The 25,373-nt window shown below is 37.8% G+C and overlaps 1 protein-coding gene across 3 annotated transcripts in view; it reads left to right on the top strand.

Annotated features, from left to right (window-relative positions):
- Window positions 1–263: 263 nt before the first annotated feature.
- The window catches only part of LOC145814955 (katanin p80 WD40 repeat-containing subunit B1 homolog KTN80.4-like), a 29,503-nt gene continuing 4,393 nt past the window's right edge, over window positions 264–25,373 (top strand). For all 3 annotated transcript variants that reach the window (XR_014358174.1, XM_082911896.1, XM_082911895.1), the window contains exons 1-16: window positions 264–705; window positions 901–1,138; window positions 1,568–1,698; window positions 2,980–3,097; window positions 3,204–3,430; window positions 4,091–4,193; window positions 7,114–7,184; window positions 7,314–7,388; window positions 7,498–7,641; window positions 7,734–7,974; window positions 11,869–12,396; window positions 15,210–15,269; window positions 15,348–15,469; window positions 18,034–18,156; window positions 19,434–19,508; window positions 19,694–19,806. Coding sequence is in view for 2 of the 3 variants with exons in the window: in XM_082911896.1 (XP_082768022.1) it covers window positions 1,108–1,138; window positions 1,568–1,698; window positions 2,980–3,097; window positions 3,204–3,430; window positions 4,091–4,193; window positions 7,114–7,184; window positions 7,314–7,388; window positions 7,498–7,641; window positions 7,734–7,974; window positions 11,869–12,396; window positions 15,210–15,269; window positions 15,348–15,469; window positions 18,034–18,156; window positions 19,434–19,508; window positions 19,694–19,806 (2,162 nt within the window). In the remaining variant the exon portion in view is untranslated. The remainder of the gene's footprint in view (window positions 706–900; window positions 1,139–1,567; window positions 1,699–2,979; window positions 3,098–3,203; window positions 3,431–4,090; window positions 4,194–7,113; window positions 7,185–7,313; window positions 7,389–7,497; window positions 7,642–7,733; window positions 7,975–11,868; window positions 12,397–15,209; window positions 15,270–15,347; window positions 15,470–18,033; window positions 18,157–19,433; window positions 19,509–19,693; window positions 19,807–25,373) is intronic.

The raw sequence follows: 25,373 nt of genomic DNA, 5'->3' as shown, positions 1-25,373 counted from the left end.
TAGGCCTCGTTTGGGAACATGATAATTTAGTAACTTTTTGGCTATTTGGCTAAAAAGGTAGGTAAAAAAAACTTTATGTTTGGGATGACTTTTTAGCTAATTACGAAAAGATGTGCAAAAAGTAGAGAGAAAAGAGAATCTTTGACTTTTTAGTATGAGTTATTGACTTTTTGACTAATTTAATAACTTTTTAACTAATTGACTAAAAAAATAAATTCCCAAACGAGGCCTTCTTTAGGATAGCCAAACTTGGCTTTATTGTTAACTCTATCGAGTTTAAACTTAACCATCACTTAGCAGAGAGGAGAGACCTCATGAAAGCGACCCTCTTCCACCCTTTTTGTCCCCTCTTTCTCTTTCTCTTTCTCTCGGCCAATATTGGTTTTGATTTTGGGAAATTTGCAGTGATTGTGCGAGAAAGACACGAAATGTGTTATTGGAATCAACCAAGCAAACAAAGCAGCCATTACTCCCACTTCACGGACAACACCGCATTTTGATCTTCTTCTTCTTCTCTCTCTCTCTCTCTCTCTCTCTCTCTCTATTTTCCTTTTTGTAAATAAAAAAAATAAAAATAAATACAGGCACGTATAGTGTATATACCAAAGTCCCCCAACACTTGGAACGAAGAAGAAGAAGAAGAAGAAGAAGAAGAGTCACCAAAATAGTCCCAAGGAAAGGAAGGAAATGTCGGTAACAAGTCAGGTAACATCAATTGCCCCCTCCCTCCACCCGCATTCTCTCTGATCTGATTATTTTAAATCACTCTTCTCTTTTTGCTTTTCGCTTTAATTTCAAAAAAATTTCCACAACCCATAACCCATTATCATGCATTCATAAATATTATTATTAGTATTAGTATTAGCATTAGTAATAGTAATGTTTCTTTCTGGGGCCCAGTGAAATGAACAAACAAGGGGAGGCAAAATGTTAAGGGTTTTCGAGATCTGGCGTTGGAGGGTCTCAAATTCTTCAAGGGTTCAACTAATCTAGATTAAATGTATAAATTTAACCGAGATTTGAAGCTGAAGAAGTAGCAGAATCAGATAGTGCTACTAGGGTTTTGTCACCATTTCGAATCCTCCCACAACACAAGACTTGTTCTTCATGACGACCACCAAACGTGCTTATAAGCTGCGTATCCTTGTCTATTTTCTTGAATTTCTTATTTTGCTTCTTTTGAATTCGGCTTTATCTCTCTCTCTCTCTCTCTCTCTCTCTCTCTCTCTCTCTCTCTCTATGTATTTGTTTTGATTCTGAAAAAATAACAACGATAATGCAATCCATTTTTGAATTCAGAGTATGTGTGTTACTCCTCCCCCAACCCAACCCAACCCAACCCAACCAACTTTGATTCTACATACAATTTCAATTGAGTTTTGAGCAGATCTCTTTTTATTGTGTGAATCATATATGAAATTATATTACTTATGGAGCTTTCATTTTCTTCTTCAATTTAACTATTATCATGCTTTCTTTTTAATTTGTCTAATAAAGATTCTATAGGGACACATAGAATTTTGGTTAAACAAAACTTTGCCTTGACCCATATGTGTCCACCCCATAGAGGAATTTGTGGCTCATGCTTCCAGTGTAAATTGCCTCAAAATTGGGAGGAAGTCATCAAGGGTTCTCGTCACTGGAGGAGAAGATCACAAGGTGAATCTATGGGCCATTGGCAAACCCAATGCCATACTGGTGAGTTTCTCTGTTATTTTCTCATTTGTCATCCATTAAATAACTTGCTTATTTCGTACTTTGCTTTCTTTTAGTTTTTTTTGGCTCTTTTCAGAATCACACCTTGTGTGCACAATATGCGTACATACATCTTTATCTGTTACTTATCAAACAAAGTGCACTTTCCTCTGTTGGTTGATCATAACTGGCTTGTATGACTGATTTCATCTGATGGTTTGGATATATGATCAATGTTTGAATGTGTGGGGCTGAAATCCCTTGATGTATGTATATATAGAGCCATGGTTGGTGGTCTACAGGTCGTCTAGAATAATAAAACCCCCAAGCATTGAACAAATGGTGATGTGATGTGTACACCATCAAGCACCTCACAAGCACACTACACTCTTATTTTTAATATTGATTTCTACTGAATATGTATTTTTCAATACAATGCATGTATTATTCATATGGCTGCTTGATAAAATATTGGAGATATCTAAGTCGGATCTTTTGTGGCACATTTTTTGTGTCTTGGCTACAGAAAACAGTTAAGTGTCAAATGCTCCAGTTAGCTAGTAGACTTGGATAAATTCTACTTGGATAAATATAGATCCAATTGATTGTATGGAGTGGCGGAACAATATCTAGTTTAATCAAATCCATTGATTTGTGATTTATTCCTGTGATGAGACGGTATAGTTTAATGTACTCTTGGGATATGATTGGAGACTCTCTAGACAAGTCTCGTACATTTTTTCGAAAACCACAAAGAGATTTATGCACCTAAAATTTTGTGAAATCCCTTGAGATGAAAACCCAACTATGTTGTGCTCTCTTATTGAAGAGAAAGCTTAGTCTTTAGGGCTAGCTCCCTTATTCATCCAACATATATTTGTATTTCTTCTCATCAATCCTTTTGTTGGTACCACAACTTGTGTTCTTATACTACCAAACAAACCAAACCAACCTAAACTAAGCCTTGTGTCCCAATGAAGTGGGGTCGGCTACATGAATTCTTTTTTGCCGTTATGCTTTATCAAGGGCTATATGATCAAACTGCTGTTTAGACCATGTTTATAATTTGAATTACAAAGAAAAATAGTTAAGTATTTTTCAAAGTATGACCGGTTGTTCCCATTTGAGGAAAAAAAAAAGTTCGATCAGTTATGAATTTCTTAAAAAGTTACGAGGTTCACGTTGATCAACAAAATTTCCTTTTGCCTTCTGTGTCTGTCTCTTTCCCTCTGAATGACCAATTGTCTTTTTCATTTCACATGTTACTGGCGGTTACTTATGCAGAGTTTGTCCGGTCATTCTAGTGGAATTGACTCTGTTAGCTTCGATTCTGCTGAAGTGTTGGTAGCTGCAGGAGCTGCAAGTGGTACAATCAAGCTTTGGGATTTAGAGGAGGCAAAGAGTATGCTTTATGTGTTACATTCCATCATATATGTAGATTTTATTTTGTTGTATGTTGTCAAGTTGATTTGCAAAACTCTTAATTGGAAATTTGTTTTCTCCTGTAGTTGTTCGCACCCTAACCGGTCACCGGTCCAATTGCATATCCTTGGATTTCCATCCCTTTGGGGAGTTCTTTGCCTCTGGTTCTCTGGACACAAACCTGAAGATCTGGGATATCAGACGAAAAGGGTGTATTCACACTTACAAGGGCCACACTAGAGGGGTCAACGCTATTAGATTTACACCAGATGGCCGTTGGGTCGTATCTGGTGGAGAGGACCATAGCGTGAAGGTAAGAGTTGCTTTTCTTGTTCATTACATTTACGGTGGAATTTACAACAATGGAACATGTGTTTGTATAGTAACACCTAGATGTATTGTGAAAACATTGGCATTGACTTCTCCTTTTCCCATATAGTTTAACTTATTTTTTGTAAATATTTGGGAATGGTACTCATGTAGTTCTTCTTATTATTTTTTAATTTTTTAAACCTTGTCTGAAGAAATCCTAGAGCACACAACTTTCCAGATTGGTATAGATACTAATGGAGCTAGAAGGCATGCTCTGCATTTGGATACCTAGTCACAGCATATTTTTATTTTTTATTTAAATTTTTGTTGGGGTGTAGGCCGTGTATATTGTGTTATACCATGCATTGTTGGTGCCTTTGTCGGTCAGACTCCCTCAGTTGCACATTACACAGAGAAATACTTTTGGTTAATGTGGGAATTGTTACCATAGAGTTGTTTCAGTTAAAACACTATTTAAACACCAGTTAATTATGATTAGGTATAGGGGTTTTGCACGATTTCAATTGTCTTGAGAGCCATATCTAGTAAATAGGTTTAACCATGTCAGTTTCTGTGCAAGAGGGCACATACAGACCTACACTCTTTTTTTTTGGCTAATCTGGAGATTTCTTTGCTTGCAATAAAATCGTTTATGTGACAGCTGTGGGATCTGACTGCTGGGAAGTTGTTGCATGATTTCAAGTATCATGAAGGCCAGATTCAATGCATAGATTTTCATCCCCATGAGTTTCTGCTGGCAACAGGTTGGTAAAATGTTTGCTATAGTGGTTTTTGATAAGTAATGTTTGATATAAAGATGGTAATCCTTAATCAAATTTGATTTTTTTTTTTTCATGTCGATCCAATGTTAACAAGATCAAATGTTCCTTGATTGGTTTATGTGATTTGGACTTCATAGTAGACTTGTCTTTTTATATATTTGTTTTTAAATAATTAAACTACTTCCTTAGAAGGCATCCTGTGGGTGTGTGTGACTGGTAAATCTTTGCTATCAATAGAATCCTGAAACTCTTCAGAGGCCCGACCAGTGTTACCCGAAAATGCTACCCCCATGGTGATTTACATTTTGGAACGTACTTTCTGAAGTGTGGTACACTTTCATTCCAAAAGGATGAATCTCATGATCCAAAACGATCCCATATTGGCTTCGTTTGGGAAGTGGCTACTTTTTAGGCTATTTGGTTATTTTAGAGGCTATTTTAGTTTTTGTGTTTGGGAAGATGAGTTGAATTTTTTGTTGGATTGGTGCATTGGAAAATGTGTTTGAAAAGACGTTGGGATAGTAAATGACCAAAATGCCCCTTTACAAATGTACAGCTCCTTTCCAACCAATAAAACATCCTGCTGACGTGGCACTGCTGCTGCTGTGGGTTTCTCAAACATTAAAAGGGCAAAAGCATCATTTTGCACTATCTGGATGACAGCTGTGCATCACGTGGTTGGGGTTGAGCAACAGTAAGGCTTTTTTGGATTTTTTTCTTAAGAGGTTAAAATAGCCTCTAAACTTGGTTCCCAAACAATGCCATTATTTCTAAGTTTTTCATCATAGGTTCTCTTTAATAGAGAAAAAAATCAAATATAATAAACTAAAATCTAATAGAGTGGAGTTTTGGATTGACAAAATGTAATACAATATATCATAATGCTCATAGAATTGTGTTGTTAAACAATTAATTTGAAGAAAAATCCACTATAATATATTGGATGTCAAATTAAGAAGTCTACTCCTATCGTACCACATTTTAAAGCATGTGGCATATCACATTCCCATTCCCGTTCCTCATATCAAAATGATCGGCATTTTAGGTAGCACAACTATGCAATATATTTAAAATTTACACCTCAACCTATATATTGGTTCCTGCATATTCTAAAAGGTAAAGAGGACCTATTCTTTGAACCTTGCCTTTCCTTCTGCCAACCTACCCTTCTTTCCACCTGACTATCAAATCAAGTACCAAATTTGGGAACATCCAAGCATGCAAAGCTTCCTTGAAGCAATTCAACAATTAGAAACTCAATTCCTTGGTCAATTCAGAATCGATGGGTAGATGATCGACTGATTTTTCTGCCTCCTTGCACATGTAACACTGATTTAAAACATACTTATGCCTCTTGATCAAATTATCATTTTTTCCCCATGTGCCACATAAAAAATTTTCCCTGAGAAGGGCCATTAGATTTTATTGTACTTTTTGAAGGAGTATTCTGATATGCATCTATGCTTTGTAAAATGACGTACAACCCTCCCCAAACCTCAGAAAAGTAAGCTTACTTACACCTAAATTAAGCTAAATACATGACCACAACAAAAGTAAAAGAACAGAAAAGGTAACAAGAATTCTTGTGAGAACATTTTGAGATGAGAGCAAGAAGCATAGGTGAGTAGAATTTTTCAAAAAGAATCATAAGAGAGTAAGAGCTAATTACATTAGGAAAAACTTACGTACAAGAAAGTTTCTGTAGTAGCTTTTATCAAGCGTTGTCCACTGTCTGCAGATCCTTTCTCATTCATTTCAGTAGTTAGATACTTTCACATGGCAAAGTAGAATTTGACATTTTAGATTTATGAAACATGTTTATTTAGAATATACAAATTGGAAATTTTAAGATGTATAAAGCAGGAAATCCTGAAGGACAAACATCAGTTGGAAATTTTCTATTGTTTTGTTCTGTTAAAATTTGATAACTCTTACTTATCTATTGTTCAGAAGGCTAGGAAAGTATCCAGTTGATTAAGCTGCATTTTTGGTCTTAGTTGATCGAGGTTCAGGCTATATTGGATAATATTTGTAAAGTCTTGTCATTCTTCTGTTTTTATGGAAGCTTTGTTTTTGTGTTTTGAATTGTGTTATCAGAAAACAATAATACCCAAGCGAATTATGTATTGGTACTCACGTTCCGAATGGTACACTTTCGTTCCAAAACAGTAAATTTAGACCTCGTTTGGCAAGTGGTGATTTTAACCAAAAAGTCAAAAAGTCACTAAAAAAACCAAAAAGCCAACAACCTATACCTAAAAGTCAAAGATTCTATTTTCCATCTACTTTTTGCACATCTTTTCATAAAAAATCAAAAAGTCATCCCAAATATGCTAGTTTTTTTTTTTATACCATATTTTAGTCAAAAAGCCAAAAAGTTACTAAAAAAGCTTGTTCCCAAACGAGTTAGTGATCTGAAATGATCTCAAAAGTTTTTTTTTTTCCAATATATTTTCTTAAATGTTGCTTAGGAGGAAAAAAAATCAAATATAATAAACTAAAATCTAAGATGAGTTAAGTTTTGACAAAGACAAAAACATCAAAAATGAAAAAAAGAAAAAGAAAAAGGAAAGTACATTTTATTTGACACCTAATAGTTAAAAGAAAATTACTAAGTACCTTAAATTCTTAAGTATAATATATACAAGTCTACCCCTATTGTACCATATTTTAGAGCGTGTGGTGTACCACATTTCCATTTCCATTCCCGTTCCCGTTCCACGTGCCAGAACGATCCACGTTCTAGGTAACATAGGTTTTAAATTATGTCTTGGGGGTACTGCTAGCAGTTAAATCCCTTGTTGCATTATCTGTCTTTGTCTGTTACTTTTCTATATCATTTCAATCATTAGTGTTCATGCTACTGTTATTATCGTGATTCCACCTTGATCTTTTTTCACAGGTTCGGCCGATAGAACTGTTAAATTCTGGGATCTAGAGACTTTTGAGCTTATAGGGTCAGCTGGTCCTGAGGTGAATGACTGTCGAATGGTGTAATTACTGCTGGCTTTGCATATATTGAGGGAAATTATCATAGTATTTCTTCTTCAACTTTGCTTTTGCACATAATGTTTATTTCAAGTTCTTTGTTTCGTACTCCAGACCACCGGTGTACGCTGTATGGCCTTTAATCCTGATGGGAGAACCCTACTTTGTGGTTTGCACGAAAGTCTAAAGGTAACCTCTTCTTGTTTTTAACTGTGCATGGAGAGACGCTAGACTACGATTAATAAATCTTCTTATCTGTATATCAATTTTTAGTCTAATTCCTTAAGCAATTTGATAGGTTGTCTCTTGGGAACCAATAAGATGTCATGATGCTGTGGATGTGGGATGGTCTAGATTGTCAGATCTTAATATTCACGAGGGAAAGCTTCTTGGCTGCTCCTATAATCAAAGTTGTGTTGGAGTATGGGTTGTAGACTTATCGGTATGACTTAATTTGTATACTTAGCAAATTCCTCTCAGTTCTATTCTGAAATTTGAACTGATGTATGCTTTATGGCATTTTACCCTTTGCAGCGTATTGAACCATATGCAATTGGGAATGTAACTCGATTGAAAGGTCATCCTGAACCAAAATCTGATTCAAGTGGGAATGTGCCAATATTGACTGAAAACAATGCAAAGGTATGTTCAGGCAGGCTAGCCATATCACAAAATTCAGATCCTGTATCCAAGGAAACAAAATCTTTGGGAAGGCTTTCAGTCTCGCAAAACTCAGATCCTATCACCAAGGAGAAGGAGTCGAAATCTTTTGCATGTATGTTTGTTTTCACTCCATTGTTGTTTTCCTTTGTGTTTTTCTGTATTCAATGGCTCAACCCAAATTGACAATTCTTGTCCAAGGGATATGGAACTATTTGGATCAGCTAAACAAATCATGTTGCCAATTAGCCATAGGGCCATTGCTAAAGCTATTACAAGCCAACTTTCCTTACTTTATTTGTGGTTTGTTGATTTTATGTTGTGTTTTCTTTTCATTTTCTCCTTATTTCATAATAATTTTATTTAATTTATTTTTGTCAACTTTTCTCCATGTTTAGATTATGACATATTGATTTAGGACGATTAGGGACAACCACAACAGTGGGCATTTGGGGCTGTTTTAACACTGTTTTAGGGGTTGTTATGAGGCTGTGAATAGTGGATTCGTGAACAGTGTTTTGGGATGTTAAAAATGTAGAAAATAAAAGAGGAAAAGGAGGAGGAGAAGAAAGATCTAGGAATCACTCCTAGAATCTCCTAATCACACCTAGGGTTTGATTGCATCACACAATCCATAAAGAAGCTTTAAAAGTTATAAAATTCTCTAAAATATCAACTCTTTTAAATTATAAGTATTATATGACTTTATATAGAACTAGGAGACTTCCTAAACTAATTAGAACTAAAAAAGAAAACAATTATAATATTTTTGACTTTCAAAACTAATCTAAGACTAAATAAGAACAAAAACAAAGACTAATTAAATAATTTGACCCATAAGACGACCCATTTCAGCAAACATAAAAAATACCAAAATAGCCCTCGTCTAAAAATCTGAAAAAACATAAAATAATTATAAAATAAGGCTCTAATAATACTATAAATATGATTATGTGTAGTTCTTATCGGTGTCTCTTTGAAACCATGCCAATTTCCCAATATTGCCGCTACTTTGAATTTACTCTTCCTTGAGCTTCTTATACCCTGTATCATTCTCTCTTGGTTGGAAAAAAACTCGACCTCGAGTTTTAAGATCTTCAAGTACAAGAATCAATAAGTTTTGAAATTGCATCCATGGCTTCACATTAAAATCTTACAAGTTGGCAATATCGTTTGTTCTTCATTGGAGATAGCAATGGAAGCAACAAGATATTTGACGCTCTAAAGTTGAATTTTTTTGGAATGACAAAATCAGTTGAAGTAGAAAACAGACCCTTAAATTGATCCAAATGTAGAGTTGCAGAATTCTGCCCATCCATTCTATTCTCTTTTGGCTTTGCGATGTACTGCTTGCAATCAATTTGAATGCTCTTGCTTGTATCAACAATCATGGATTCCATATTCTCAGCCTTTTCTTCCATAAAAATGTTATCATGCAATTCAATTTTGACATCCTTTTGAATGAAATCAACACCTATCATTGTTTTTGACATGTTATACTCACTCGAATTTGCATTATGTGCTGGTGGGTTAGGCAATTGTGACTCTAATATAGGATCAACATCATGCTTTAAAGGCATATTTTGCTCAGCATTAGCTGCTGGTTGCTTTGATTCTTCAGTTCCTACAACTTCCATAGCACCCAGTTTCTCGTTTTGGACTCTAGCCTTTACTTGAGTAATAACTTGATCTTCTTTGGGTACTTTTGAATCATCAGTAAGAGCCTCGTTATCCTTCAAAATCCGTTCATCTTTCACCTTGTGCAGGTTTTGATTGTTCTCTTTCACTTGTAGCTGCAATTGCACAAACTTTTGATCTTTGACTCTAGCTCTCAGCTTTGGCACGACTTATTGTGTGTACTCCATGCTATATCTTGACTAATGTGGCACTTCTTGCCTAATAATAGGGCTTAATGCAGGTTTAAATCTAGCAAGTCTTTGACATGATTCTTCCAGAACTCGATTTCGAGTGTCAAGTGCCTCAAGTCTTTGCATATATTCTTCAAAGAAAGTGTTGCCATATCTTGAATTAACAAGTTGCTCACATGACTTAACAAGATTGTTTGAAGTATATACTTCTTTTGATGCTTATGTGTTTATTGGTGGCGATTCCAGTCTTCTTATATCTTCTTCAACACGATATCACCAAAGTTGTGCCAAACCTACAAGTTTCATTTTGGCAAATCTCGCTCTATGATCATCCGTCTAATCATAGCAATCAAAATATTTCTCAATTGAAACAAGCCAATTAGAGAAAACCATAGGATTATCTCTTCCTTCAAAATCTGGAACTTCTTTGTTATGGGGTATAACATATTGTGGCACATAGGTTCTCACTTTGTAAGAACATAGTTGCGAAATCTTAAGCTCTTATACCAAATTGATGTAGGACGATTATGGACAGCCACAACAGTGGTCTTTTGGGGCTGATTTAATACTGTTTTAGGGGTTGTTATGAGGCTGTGAACAGTTGATTCGTGAACAGTGTTTTTGGCTATCAAAAGTGCAGAAAATAAAAGAGGGAAAGAAGGAGAAGAAGAAGAAGAAAAATCTAGGAATCACTCATAGAATTCCTTAGGCATCACACTTGGGGTTTGATTGCACTGCACAATTTATAAAGAAGCTTTAAAAGCTCTAAAATTCTCTAAAATATCAACTCTCTTAAATTATAAGCATTACATGGCTTTATATAGAATTAGGAGATTTTCTAAACCAACTAGAACCAAAAAAGGAAACTACTATAATATCTTTGGTTTTCAAAACTAATCTAAGACTAATAAAATAAAAACAAAAACTAATTAAATAACTTGATTTGCAAGACGACCCATGTCAACAATAGAGATGGCAATTTGAACTCGGCCCGACGGGGACCAGATCCCCCGACCTCGATTTGAGCGGGTTTTCCCCGAAAATTATCCCCGTAGGGCCGGGGATAGTATTAAAAATTAAATCCCCAACAGTTTTTGGGCCGGGGACAGGGATAGGTTCCCTTGTCCCGGCCCCGTCCCGGCCCCGAATTATCATCGAATAATTCCCCGAATATTCCCCACATATATAATATATGTTTGTCTGCCTTTCACTCTCATTCATTAATCTCTCAGCCTCTCTCTCTCCCTCTCTCTCTCTCTCTCTGCGCAGCTGCCACTCACGGCGTCGGCGGCGACCTCCCTCCTCCCATCACCGCCGATCTCCCTCCTCCTTCGCTGTCCTGTCTTCAACAAGAGAGAGTGTTAGGGTTTCCGATCTCTCTCTCTCTCTCTCTCTCTATCACTACCGATCGCGTCCCTCCATCATTAGTGTGTTGTTGTTGATGACGATGATGATAAAGTTGATATGTTCAGATCTGATATATGCTCAAATCTGTGTTGAAGTTCTGGTATATGCTCAAATTTGTATGGGTGTGTTAAATATATCTGGTATTTGAATATATCTGGTTGGGTGTGTCGAATAGATCTGTATGGGTGTGTTGAATATACCTGGGTGTGTTGAATATATCCGTATGGTATAGGCTCAGATCTGGGATTTGATGATAATGTTAAATCTAGTATATGCTCAGATCTTCTATTTTATTTTATTTATTTTATTTTGGCCGGGGAATTTTCGGGGTTGGGAAAACCCAATCCCCGTTAGGGGACGGGGACGGGGACGGGGGCGGGGACGGGGGCGGTGATAGGCTCCTCGTCGGGGATTGGGACCGGGGACGGGGACATTTCTACCGTCGGGGATTGGGGACGGGGAGTGTGATCCCGGCCCCACCTCGGCCTGTTACCATTCCTAGTCAGCAAACATAAAAATACCAAAATATCCCTTGCCTAAAAATCCTAAAAACATAAAATAATTATAAAATAAGATTCTAATAATACTATAAACATGGTTATGGATAGTTCTTATCGGTTTCTCTTTGAAACCATGCCAATTTCCCAATATTGCCGCTTCTTTAAATTTATTCTTCCTTGAGCTTCTTATACTCTGCATCACATGTTTAATCTCGGCCTATTTTCTTGATGAAGCCACAGGAAGTGTACCTGGTACTCCTCAAAGGGTAATTTCAAATACTGGTCCAAAGACAACGCCAATTAGTTCAATCTCAGTTCCTGGTGCAGCAACTCTGAAAAGGGGCACTGGAAAAGTCCATCTGACAGCCAATCCTTCGTTTTTCAATGGGTCTGATGTGATACCTGTAGTTGTCCCTCGGAATAATGGGAGGTTTGAGCAAGCAGCTGAATCCAGAAAAGAAGGTGTCGCTGGCAGAATGATGCCATTGTCCATGCAGTCAAAAACATCTGATTTTCTTAAGTTGTCAAACATTAGGGATGACTTGGATAGGCCAATTGCTAGTGATCATTCTGAAACGGATGGTTTCAAAACCACTGAGTTGAGTGGAGTGGCAAATAGGAATGTTTTTCCTGCAGTAAAAAGCTCAGATGCAGGAATTCCTGAAGGGGAGATGAATGCAAAGGTCGACAGGCGTATTGTTTCTGGGAGAGTTGGAATGAATCTAATGCCAGAGCCACTTGCCAGTTTCCAGAATGATAGCTGTATGTATGCATTTCTCAGTAGTCTAGATTTTACCATGTTAATTAAAATTCATTTTGGCTGCTTTTCTGCTAATATTGTGTGCTTGTGTTTCCCAACTGTCTTCTATTGTTTTTTCTATTCAGAAAGTTTTCTCAATTTTAGGCTAGTGGATTAGCTATGGTTATGCTTTTCTATTGAACATAGAAAAATGTCTAATATATGCTCTTTACTAGAAATTTCTTTTGGTTATTAAAAGATATTTCTACATATCAGTTTATGGATATTCTATTATTTTCACCTGTTATGTTATGTTTCTATTCTTGTCATGACTTCCATGTGGTTATTATCTGTTTCTTAATGAAAGGGACAAAAGTAATGCCTACAGTTATGCCACTTCTTATCTGGGGTCTCAAGTTCAGTAGCACCCATTTGTTCCATGGTCTGACCACCAGTTATAATTAAGCGTCCCCATGCAGACATGGATATTGTATGGTTAAGAGTGGTTTTTGTTGTTGAGGAGAAGGTTTAGCACTAATCCCATTGACTATAGCTTGAATATGAAGTTAATTGAGACCAACTATGTTACATGGACTCAGGTGGTGTGTCTGGTGAGGTTATGCATCTACATTCTGATTCATTCGATCTCATGCCCAAAGACAATAGGACACAACTAGATTTTATATTTCTTGAAAACTTATTCTATTTTTTGACTAAAATGATGTTTACAAACTAATATTAGAGTATTTTATGTGTAAAATGAGACCTTTTTTTTTGTTATCAACAACAAAAGAAATTGTATTAGAGAACATGTTGAGGACCACAACCCTTATATGACTAGAAAAGAGGAAATAAAGAAAAGAAAACAAGAAAATTGTCTAAATAAAAAGCAAACCCCTGCATGCAGATCTGAAATCATCAAAAACCAACAAATAATCTTCAAAATTGTATCTATTTCACATAAGATGCTCTCTCAATATTTGTCATCGACTTCCATTTTTTCCATCTAGCCTTTCCAATAGTATCAACAAATTTGATATCCGAATGATTATTCTGCATAAAATATGAGTCTTATGGATAGTAATATAGTAAACTCAACTACTTAGGCTTACTAGTGGGTGCATGTCCAACTAAGCATGTCAGACATATATCCCATACTGTTACATACTCAAGTGTTGAGTGTGCAACATGGGTACTACACAAATTTAAAAGAGTCAATGTAACATAAGAGACCAGCTGCATGATGGGGGTCTTCTTTGTAGAGGTGAAGAATTACAAGACTAATAAGCTTCTGGTTGACGATTCCTAAGAAGAAGGTGATTGGAGTGGATTTATCTGAAGACCTGTATTAACATGACCTCTCTTTGGTTGGTTTAATGCTTTTTTGATGCATAATTGCTCATTTACTAGTTCAATCAATCCCCCAACTTCTGGTGAAAGAAGAATAGTTTTGATGTTGTAATGTCAGTATTTGGACAAGTTGCATCCTTGCATGTAAAATTTTTAGCTTGTCCTACAAACAGATGATCAAGCTTGGATTTTTGTGTCATTAAATATTTGTTATGTTTCTTCTGTAATTAGAATGCCTTTGTTCCTTGTTTCACCTTCTTATTTGATCTTTTCTATATTTTATACTTCCTAGACTGCAATTAGTGCAACCTAGTTCACATGACACTCTCAATCAAATTTGTTGATTGATAAGTAGTTTTTAGTGATGTCAGGATATAATTGTGGCTTCATTTGTTATCATATAGGGTAGGATGCGTTTTATGTACCTTTTTCATGGCTTTAGGGTTATGAAGCTTATAAATGCGCGTTTGGTATAAAAGGAAAATTATTTTCTAAAGAATGTATAAAAATTTGAAAATACTATAAGAGCATTGCTTTCTCTCTCTCTCTCTCTCTCTCTCTCTCTCTCTCTCTCTCCTTTTCTTTTCTATTTTCTTCTCTGCTTTGTTTTCTTATCTTTTCTTCTATTTTCCTTCAATATTCTGTTTTTGCTGTTATCTTCTTTCATACAAGACCCTTGCTACATAAACATGCAACTCTCGATATTGAAAAACAATATGATTCTTGTTGCTCCATCCCCACAGGGGCAGTGAACCCGTCGCTGTCTCATCCGTGCTACTAAGGTTTTGGGAAAGTTGGAATAAGAGAGCCCTTACCTTAGGGTGGGCTTATTAAGATGCTTTCAGCAATTATTTGCTCTGCACGTGGCTATCCAACGTTTATCTTAGGCATGCAAACTTGTACTTCTATAGGAGAGAATTGACTTAAGATATTGTGATGAAGGTCTTCTATTTGGAGAATCATGATTGTCATTCTAGAATAGTGTTGTACAAGCTCTAATGGGGAGCGCTTTCCATTTAGGGGGGTTTAAACCCTTTTAAGTTAACCTTTGGCAAAACAATTGCTTAGAAGAAAGGTCTATACTTGAATGACATAAAGGAAAGGGAATGGAGCCTGGGCAATGTAGAAAAGAATCAAATAGCATGGTGACCATAGTTTCTTGGACCAAAAGGGTTAAATAAACCCGTAAAATGATTTATGAAATCCACATATTTCGAAATGCTTTTGTGGAAATTATGATGCTGGCCCTAAAAGAAAGGAAATCTAGGCTGAATTTGCATGCTAATTGTGTTGATGGTCTCAGTCTCAGGACTAAACTCCAAGATTTTCTGCTATTACATCCAAAATATATACAATTCCTCAAATGTGATAGATAGTCTGTCTTGTTGTACGAAGTTTACATAATACTCATCTATTTAATTTTAGGTGGTTGTAGCTTTGGATGTATTGATTTACTACTGACATTAGCTAATTGTTTTCACCTAAGATGAAACTCGTGTGCATAAGGGAAACAGAGATGTGTGTTCCACGGAAGGACAAAAAGGAGGTATGTCCAATCTGCATCACAGGTGATACTTATAAGAATCTAACGAAGCTTTACTCATTCAATCAACCGTTATTCTAGGAAGGACGCGCTCGCTTGTTGCAAACTGGGAGAAGAGTGAGAGATACTCTTATTATGAGGCTCCTGCTTCAAGCAATTTATCTGGGACAGTACCCGTTGTTAGCATGCTCCAACCTAATGCGGTATGATTACTTTATGATTCTGTAATTTCTTCCCTTCTCATCTTTCTTTTTTTTTTTTTTCTCCTGGTAGATGGCTTCAATGAAAATTACATAAGCTTGTAGAAGTGCAAACTGTATATTTTGTTTTAGTTCTTTTTGTCTTTTTGGGAATCGAATTACAAAAGGCTTCAAGAATGTGCAACCCATGCACACATAGTGTATACAATATTGCACTCAGGTTCACAAAGTAAACTTGAACATTTGCTAACAAATTGGCAAAGCAACGCCAACAGCTTGTCTGCAACACTTTTCAGGAATCAACAAAAAGAAACTAACGTAAATAATTTCTCCCTTGATAAACTGTGAACCAAAGAAATGGGGGACACTTGTGCTTATGACTGGATGATGCTAAATCTGTGTTTGGACAATTGCACAAGGGTATTAAGGTTAGAATTTGGTTAAACAGTTCAAAGGGTTGGTTGGATTGTATTTTGGGAACACGGATTAAAGGTTTTTTGGGATGTTACGGTGCTGTAAAAGGTACTAGTGCTCTTTTATTGATTGGATTAAAAGTTTGTGGGAAGCCAGGCTTGGACTTGTCAAACTTTTTTAGTACTGAGCCTGCAATTATTCAGATCTGGTTAGAGGCTATTATGTTGAGTTTGACTCCCAAAAAATACAAGGCTGTGTTTGGTTATGTGTTCCAAATACATTTCCACCTACTGATTTGAGTGTGGTGTTTATTTTGAGCTTTCAAATTATAATTCCACATCCACTTTTGAAAACTCCTTTCCAGGCCGGAAAATTTGGCTAACCCGGACGTCGGGCCGGTTGACCGGAATAGTGTTTTTTTTTTTTTTTTTTTGGCACTTGTAATTTTTATATTGTAAATAAAAAATATTTTCAGATTTTTTTTTTTATTTTTATTTTTATATGAGTTTTGAATAGAATTTTGAGTTGTGTGATTGGTTATGAGTTGTAAGTTTTTTAATCAAATAACTTTCCTAGTTTCAAAAACTCAAAATCTTCCTCCAAAACTCAATTCAAAACTCATAACCAAACAAATTTTCCACACTCAAATCACAATTTCAAAACTTACAAATTCAAAATACAGCTCTATTCTCAAATCATATTTAGAAAACTCTACCAAACGCTACCCAAGTTTTTATTACTAACTCTCTCAAGTACACAATTGTACACTCAATTACTCTCCACTAAGTTCATGTGACAACCACTCACAGGTCCCACACCCACTTGGCTGGAATACACTACCATATTCATATCACACTGATCACACAAGACATAGGCACCCACAATTACACTTGTATTCCTTGCACAAGACTTCTAGGACAGCTCACACTAGATCACTCTTGTATTGCATGATACCCAATACAAGGGCTATTTGCTTCTCAAAAAAATAAAAATAAAAATAAAAATACAAGGGCTATTCCATATTTATAGGTAGGTAGGTAAAATTAGTAGTTGGTAAATGATGAAGTTTGAGTTGGCAAAACGAGTAATGAGGAATTTACTCCTAGAGATATGAGATGCTAAAAAAATCTAGAGGGGGAGAGAGGAAGGAGAGTTAGTGATGAACTCTCAACACTCCCCCTTGGCATTGTAGTTTAGGTAACCATGCCATGTTTTTGGAATGCCTCATTAAGATATCTGCAACTTGGTCCTTTGTTTTGATGAGCTTCGTCTCTATCTCTCCCAGTAATGTCTTTGTGAAGTGATAATACACCTCCATTCTATCAGAATCGACGTTATGATGGAATGGTCATTCAATTCCTCTTCATTCCAATAAACCAAACAGAGCAATGTGATGTTTTGCTAGTGAGAATGCATGATTAAGAACCTGTTTTAAATATGATGGCAAATTCAATAGGAAAAGAGCTCTGGCCAGGGCTCGCAAATGAGCATAGGGAAAGGAATCCAGGGAAATTGTTCAATCCGTTCATAACATTGTCTTGTATTGACTGCTGAAGTTTCCTTCCTTTAGTGAACTTTCACAAAATAAGAGTAAGGCACCTCCCTTCTACAAATATACCTTGTCCATGTTGTTATGTTTTTCTCACACCATTCAGTTGTGAAAGCCCAGGTAAGGACAGTGAGGCCCAAGCTTGCAACCTGAACTGAAGCAAGTCCAACTATACTTCCACCTTCTCACAAGAATTAGACTCTTTTCTAGGTAGCTTTTAGGTCGTAAACTGCCTTTTCAGAATACCACATAAATTAGTTTCATGCTTCCATGATGTTGCGGCAGCTTGTAATGGCCAATATAGATGTGAGTTTGCTGAACTGTTTTTCTGGTGTGCAACAGTAATGGATCCCTCGGGTATTACAATATAATAATGTTATATAATGGTAGTAGTTGATTTCTGATGCAATCAGGCCTGATATCAGTGGAAGTGAAATATTAACTGATTTGATTTTAGCACTTGATCTATCAATTTACTTGTATAACTAGCTTATTTTTTCCTTCAATAGTGTCACCTATATATAATATATATATTTTTAATGTTGTCCTCTTTTTCTTTCTCATGCATGCTAAGTGATATCTTCATTCTCTTAATTCTAAACAGAGAGGGCCCATATCTCCTGAAAAAGAAACGTTGCCTGTTAGTGACAAGGATGCAATTGTGGAGATAATGGAACAACATGATCACTTTGTTGGCTCAATGCAGTCTCGTTTAGGCAGATTACAGGTGATTTTTAGCTTACCCTGAAAAAAAAAAGGGATTATAGATTTTTTAATTTTATTTTTGTTCCTTCTGAAAGTTGGACATTTGGTGGGCAAATTGTGTTCTTTTGGTATCTTCTCATACAGAAAGTGCTTTGCTGGAATTGTTCCTTCGTTATTTTATTTTTTTTCCTTTGTTACGTTGCTGGAATTTTTTCTTCTTCTTTTGGATATCTTCTTTGTCTGTGACTCAGTGTACTTCTATTAAGATATATATTTTTCTTATTTGTTGGATCCTGTGCGTGTGAAGTATATTTAATAAAGTAATTCATGTGGTTGGGAATAATGATCCACCTGGTCTGCAAATGTGAGTAAAGGCCCCACTCCCCAGTGTAGCAAATAAGGATGGACTTTGGAAAAACCTTATATAAGTGGCATAGAACCAGAGAGAGAAACAAGCGAGGGATGAAAGCAGAAGAGTAAGAGAGAAACTCGTTGATAAGCATGTTTTAACTTTATTTATCACAATTTGAATGTTTGTAATGGTTTCTAATGAACATTGTGGATCTAAAGTATGTTTTATAAAATATTATTGAATTTTATGTTGTTTTCAAGGCTAAAGAAAATAGAGAATTTCATGTAGTAAGAGATTTTTTTACTATTTAAGATAATTAAAAAAGCTTCTAGAATAAATAATTGATAATTTATAACAATAAAACAAAACTTAATTCAATATTTGTTGGTACAATGATATACTCATACAAGCAAACAATAATATTTGTTGGCAGAAATCAGATTCTAATTAAATTCATTTGAATGGGATTATGGGAGAAAAGAGACAAAATATAATATAAGTACAAATCATAGTTGATAAGAGTGTAACAATGCGTAAAGTGTGATTTATTGGGGTTATTGGCAGATTCTGTCCAATGCAGAAACAATACACGTAAGTATCGGTATACTTGAATTATTATTATTATCATTTTTTTTTGTGGGGATACAAAGTGGAGAATCCGAATTGGGAAGCCCATAATTTTTTACACGGATGATGTTTTGATCCATGGTTCCTTCAATAAAAGTTTATTAGCTCTTCTATGGGAATCATTACATAAAAATCTCACGGCAAATGCTTGATCTATGAAATGAGGATTACAACCATCTAAGGTAGTTTAATCATTGTGTTATTTGCTTTTCACTGCCCTCATCAATTATTTATTGAAATAAGCTATTATTCATCAGAATTAGTGGTGGTACGGTAACAACTGATCTACTAGCTAAAGGTTTCTGTCTAATTTCTTGCAGATGGTCCACAAATACTGGGAAAGGCATGATGTTAGAGGGGCCATTGGTGCGATGGAGAAGATGGCTGATCATGCTGTAAATTCATATTACATTTTAGAACAACTATTAACTTTTTTTGTGTTTCTCATGATGTGTTTTATGTTTTCTCGTGTCTTGGATAGCACAAAGATTTTTATATATATACATATTTTTTTAATTTTCACAGAACTAATTTTTCAATACAGCCATATAATTAAATTTCTGTTTGCCGTAACTTGCAGGTTCTTGCTGATGTGATAAGCTTTTTGACAGAAAAACCTGATATTATCACATTGGATATTTGCACTTATCTCCTGCCACTCCTTGCAGGCCTTCTTGAAAGCAACATGGACAGGTAAATATGTTCCGGTCTTTCATTCATGTTCCTAGCCTCTGAACAGCCACTGATAGAAACTGCACTGACTCATGGTCAAGATTCAGTTCAATCAGAATCTACTACTTGTTCCCTAGTTCAATCAAATAATCAAATTTGAGGAAACACTACGGATTTGTTGAGCCAGCTGGTTCCTTGAGAGCCAACAAGCCAACTCTTCGACAAAAAAAAGGCTTTTAAAAGTTTACATGTTTGAATTGCCGTAGCGGTTGTTACGGCTATTACAGTATTACTACAGGCCTTTACATGTGCGAATTTCTGTCTCACCACTATAGTGGCCAGTAATGTGATTAGAACCTTCTGAAACCACTGCTTATGGCCTTACATAGTGTAAGAAATAATGTATAGAGAAAAAGAGAGAATAAATTGTATGTATTATTATTGATTGATGTAATGTCATATCTTTTACAATGATTCATGATTCCTATATATAGAAGAGGGTGAGTGTGTAGTGGGTGAGGAGTATGTGAAGTGGAGGTGGTAGTGGTGTAGTGGGTTAGGTTTAGTGGAGTAGGTGAGATGGTAGTGGTGTAGTGGGTTAGGTTTAGTGGAGTAGGTTTAAGTGGGTGAAGTAGGTGGAGAGTAGGTGGATTTTAACAGCCCCCCGCAAACTTAAGGGGGATAGGAACTAACCAATTTGAGTTTGGAGAGAGTAACAAAACAAGAAAATACATAAAAATAAAAGAGGATAAGAGACACTGTATGGTCGTGTCAGACCATTGGTGAAGACACTGGATGGTGGTGTCATAACGTTGTTGAGGACACTGTATGGGGGTGTCATAACCATGTAGAGGACACTGTATGGTGGTGTCATAACGGTGTAGAGGACACTAGATGGCGGTGTCAGACCGATGTAGAAGACAGTTTATGGGGTCATGTCGGACCGTTGTAGCAGACAATGTTGTGACAGTTGTTGTGACAGTTTACAGAGTCTTGCTGGACCCTTGTAGAAACTAACCGGAATCAATGTCGGGACAGTTTACAGAGTCTTGTCGGACCCTTGTAGAAACTAACCGGAATCAATGTCGGGACAGTTTACAGAGTCTTGTCGGACCCATAAAGGAGCTAACCGAAATTAATGTCGGGACAGTTTACAGAGTCTTGTCGGACCCATAAAGGAGCTAACCGGAATCAATGTCGGGACAGTTTACAGAGTCTTGTCGGACCCCTAAAAAGTCGCACCTCAAAAGGCGTGCCCAATCTTTCAAAAGGCGTGCCATCAAAAGGCGTGCCCAATCCATAAAAAGGCGTGCCATAAAAAAGGCGAGCCCAAGTCATAAAAAGATGTGCCGGACATGATTGCGAGACGCGTCACCACATTGGCTTGCGCGCCCGTTTTGTCGTCTGTCGTCAAGTGGCGCGCGATACGCGTGGCTGCCTCGGCTATTTAACCAAGACGGAGGCTGAGGCTGAGGCAGAAGCTGAGACAGAAAAACTGAGAGAAACCTCTGAAAAAGTCTTCCTTTGCTGAGAGAGAAACTCTGTAATACGCTGTAACACTCTGTTGCCCAGAAAATGGCTTCGTCTTCCCGTGGGCTGCTTACTCTCTTTCCCGACCTCAACGAGTCAACAAGAGAGATAACTGGTGCGGTGGCCTGTGAACCTCAACCAAACACCTCTGGTTTTGCTCCGTTGAACTTTTCGATGCGGTCGGTGGAGCAAAAAATGGCAGTGCAAACGGATATTGAAGCTAATCAGTATACATTGAAGTCCTGTGTTGAAACTATGACTGCGGTCACAAACTTGTCGCACCGGCTGCAGAGTAGGACAAATGAGGTGCAGCAGTTAAACGCCCAACTGGCTCTGCTCCAACGCATGTATAAGGATGCGCGAGCAGAGATAAGTATGCTAAAGGCGGAAAATAAGGAGCTGAAGCGGAAGGCCACCGTTATGTTCCGATTTGGAGGTCCGCCATATGCTGTAGTGGAGGAGCAGGGTGGAGTGATCGTGCCCAGTGGAGTGGGAAACATGGAGGCAACACCGTCAAGGGCCGCCCAGGACGGAGGCAAGAAGAAAAGACCGGCGGAATAGGCGAAAAAGTGAGATCGGTGGGTGGCCGTCTGCAGAAAAGAAAACAAATCTTGTGGTTGTTTTTTTTTTTTTTTTTTTTGGTGTAAAATGGTGATCGGGGTGAGCCCCAACATGAATAAAATAAGGGAAGGTTTGGTGTGCAAATTTGTATTTTTTTTTTTTTTTTTTTTTTAAATATATATATATATTCTATATATTCTAGTGGGATGAATGATGAGTTGTATGAAACGATGGGAACAAGTCCATGTGGGTTAGGGAATGGCGATGATAATGTGTTGTGGGTGGTGGAAAAAGTAAAGTGAGAGAGAGACACACTGTAACATATTAACATAGTTTATCTTAGGTTTACCGGCACATTCCTTTTCTGAAGATATGCATTCCAGCTCAAACCACTTCAAATAATTCACAAATCTCATCATCACCTCACGTGATAAGAAGACAAATTTGCAGCTGTAACACTGCCCAACGTGGGTGAACAGTTGGTTGATAAAAGTCCTTTGGTGAAGTGATGGCGAATCATCCTCACTCTTGAGCCCCTCCATTACACCAACTTTGGTACCGTTTACCTTGGAAGGGGCTTGTGCATTGGCCTTAACCTGCAAACCCCCAGTGGCAGCAGATTTTGATTTAATCCCTCGTGCATCCACATTTGCTGGAGGTCCTCCAAGCTTGCTGGATGTCTTGGCACCAGAATCGGGTGGAGGAGATGCAACTGGAAAAAATGCAGAAGTAGCGGCGGTAGCAACCATTATGAAAAATCTATCACCAAGCTGAGAAGAATCTGGAAGAGCACGGTAGAAAACGTCAGAAATTGGATGTTTTGGTGGCAGATTCGAAGCTGTCTGAGTGCGGAAGCAGTTGAGAATTGCGTGATTAGTGAAGGTCGTTTAGTGGAGAACGGTGAATCAGAGACGATGTCTGCGAAACAGTGTGCATCTCCGACTTTAAATGTGACAAACGAGCCTGAGGTGGCTTAGAAATGCCCTAAGTTAGGCATGACTTCTGTGCGTGGAAGGAGGAGAGATATGGAAGACGCTGTGGCCATTCACCCCTTGCTTTGCTGTCGGAGTAGTCAGAATCCGGCGGATTTGCACTTTTTCGGCGTTTACGACGGCCACGGTTGCTCACATGTGGCGATGAAGTGCAAAGATCGATTGCACGAGATAGTGAGAGACGAGCTCGAAAGCCACGAAGAAGATTCGTGGAAGAAAATGATGGAGCGAAGTTTCTCTTCTTGCAGAGTTACGGCTGTGGAGAGTGGAAGGTATGTGTAGAAAATTCCAGCGGGCAGCAAAGGCAAAGGTGTCGGCCGGCTGCCCGCCGGTGAGAAAGAAATACAGGCTTAAATCTTATCGCTCTGATACCATGTAAGAAATAATGTATAGAGAAAGAGAGAGAATAAATTGTATGTATTATTATTGATTGATGTAATGTTATATCTTTTACAATGATTCATGATTCCTATATATAGAAGAGGGTGAGTGTGTAGTGGGTGAGGAGTAGGTGAAGTGGAGGTGGTAGTGGTGTAGTGGGTTAGGTTTAGTGGAGTAGGTGAGATGGTAGTGGTGTAGTGGGTTAGGTTTAGTGGAGTAGGTTTAAGTGGGTGAAGTAGGTGGAGAGTAGGTGGATTTTAACACATAGCAGAGTGGATGATTTTCAAAACCTTTGTGGAGAGTGAGCGCTCCTCCCAAGGAGCCTTCCTTGCTTGTTTTTGAGGCAACTCATGCAAAGATCATAACAATTATTAAATTTTAGGATAAATTACAAATACAACCGTTCAAGTTTGCTTAAAATACAATTGTCCCTTGTGGTTTTGGAAATTACAACACCCCTTTGTTAGAACTTTTTACTTAATAGAATTAATAGGAAAAATAAAATTTTAACTACTCTGTAAAAATTTATGTATTATTGATTGATGAGTTTATGATTGATGTATTACAAGATTGATAAATTACAATTCCTATACAATCTATATATAGAAGAAAATGTGGTAGTAGGTGTAGTGGAGGTGATAGTGGGGGTAGGTTTATGGTAAATTCTAACAGCCCCCCGCAAACTCAAGGAGGATAGAAACTAACCAACTTGAGTTTGAAGAGAGGAACAAAACAAGAAAATACATAAAAATAAAAAAAAAGGAGAGGAGACACTGTATGGTCGTGTCAGACCATTGGTGAAGACACTGTATGGTGGTGTCATAACGTTGCAGAGGACACTGTATGGGGGTGTCATAACGTTGTAGAGGACACTGGATGGCGGTGTCAGACCGATGTAGAAGACAGTTTATGGGGTCATGTCGGACCGTTGTAGCAGACAATGTTGTGACAGTGGTTGTGGCAGTTTACGGAGTCTTGCTGGACCCTTGTAGAAACTAACCGGAATCAATGTCGGGACAGTTTACAGAGTCTTGTCGGACCCTTGTAGAAACTAACCGGAATCAATGTCGGGACAGTTTACAAAGTCTTGTCGGACCCTTAAAAAGTCGCACCCTCAAAAGGTGTGCCCAATCTTTCAAAAGGTGTGCCATCAAAAGGCGTGCCAAATCCATAAAAAGACGTGCCATAAAAAGGCATGCCCAATTCATCAAAAGGCGTGCCGGACATGATGGCGAGGCACGTAGGCGCCTTGGCTTGCGTGCTCGTTTGTCGGCTGGTGGCAAGGGGCGCGCGATGCGCGTGGCTGCCTTGGCTATTTAACCAAGGTTGATGCTGAGGCTGAGGCAGAGAAAAGCTGCGAAAAACCTCTGAAAAAAAACTTCGTTGTGCTGAGAGAGAGAGTCTGAAAAACTCTTCGTTGTGCTGAGAGAGAGAGTCTGTAACACTCTGTGGCGAGAGATATTCTGTAACACTCTGTTGCCCAGAAAATGGCCTCGTCTTCCCGCGGGCTGCTCACCCTCTTTCCCGACCTCAACGAGTCAACGAGAGAGAGAACTGGTGCGGTGGCACTGGAACCTCAACCAAGTGCCCCGGAGTTTGCTCCGTTGAATTTTCCGATGCGGTCGGTGGAGCAAAAAATGGCGGTGCTGTCAGATGTGGAGGCCAATCAGTATACTCTGAAGGCATGTGTGGAAAGCATGACGGCGGTCACAAATTTGTCGAACTGGCTGCAGAGTAGGACAAATGAGGTGCAGCATGTAAACTCCCAGCTGGCTCTGCTCCAACGCATGTATAAGGATGCGCGAGCAGAGATAAGCGTGCTAAGGGCAGAAAACAAGGAGCTGAAGCGGAAGGCCACCGTGATGTTCCGATTTGGAGGGCCGCCATATGCGGCAGTGGAGGAGTATGGGGGAGTGATCATGCCCAGTGGAGTGGGAAACACGGAGGCAACACCGGCAAGGACTGCCCAGGACGGAGGCAAAAAGAAGAGACCTGCAGTAGAGTAGAGGAGAAAAATTCCGCCTGTGGATGAGGTGGTTGTTTTTTTTTTTTTTTTTTTTTTTTTTTTGATGTAAAATGGTGATCGGAGTTGATCCTGATATGAATAAAATGAGTGTATTGGGC

Source organism: Camellia sinensis, unplaced genomic scaffold (genome assembly GCF_055761805.1).
Source record: "Camellia sinensis isolate YWXY unplaced genomic scaffold, ASM5576180v1 Unanchor14, whole genome shotgun sequence".
Taxonomy (NCBI): Eukaryota; Viridiplantae; Streptophyta; class Magnoliopsida; order Ericales; family Theaceae; genus Camellia; species Camellia sinensis.
Note: the sequence above shows the minus strand (reverse complement) of the source record. Positions and strands in the feature narration are given on the sequence as shown.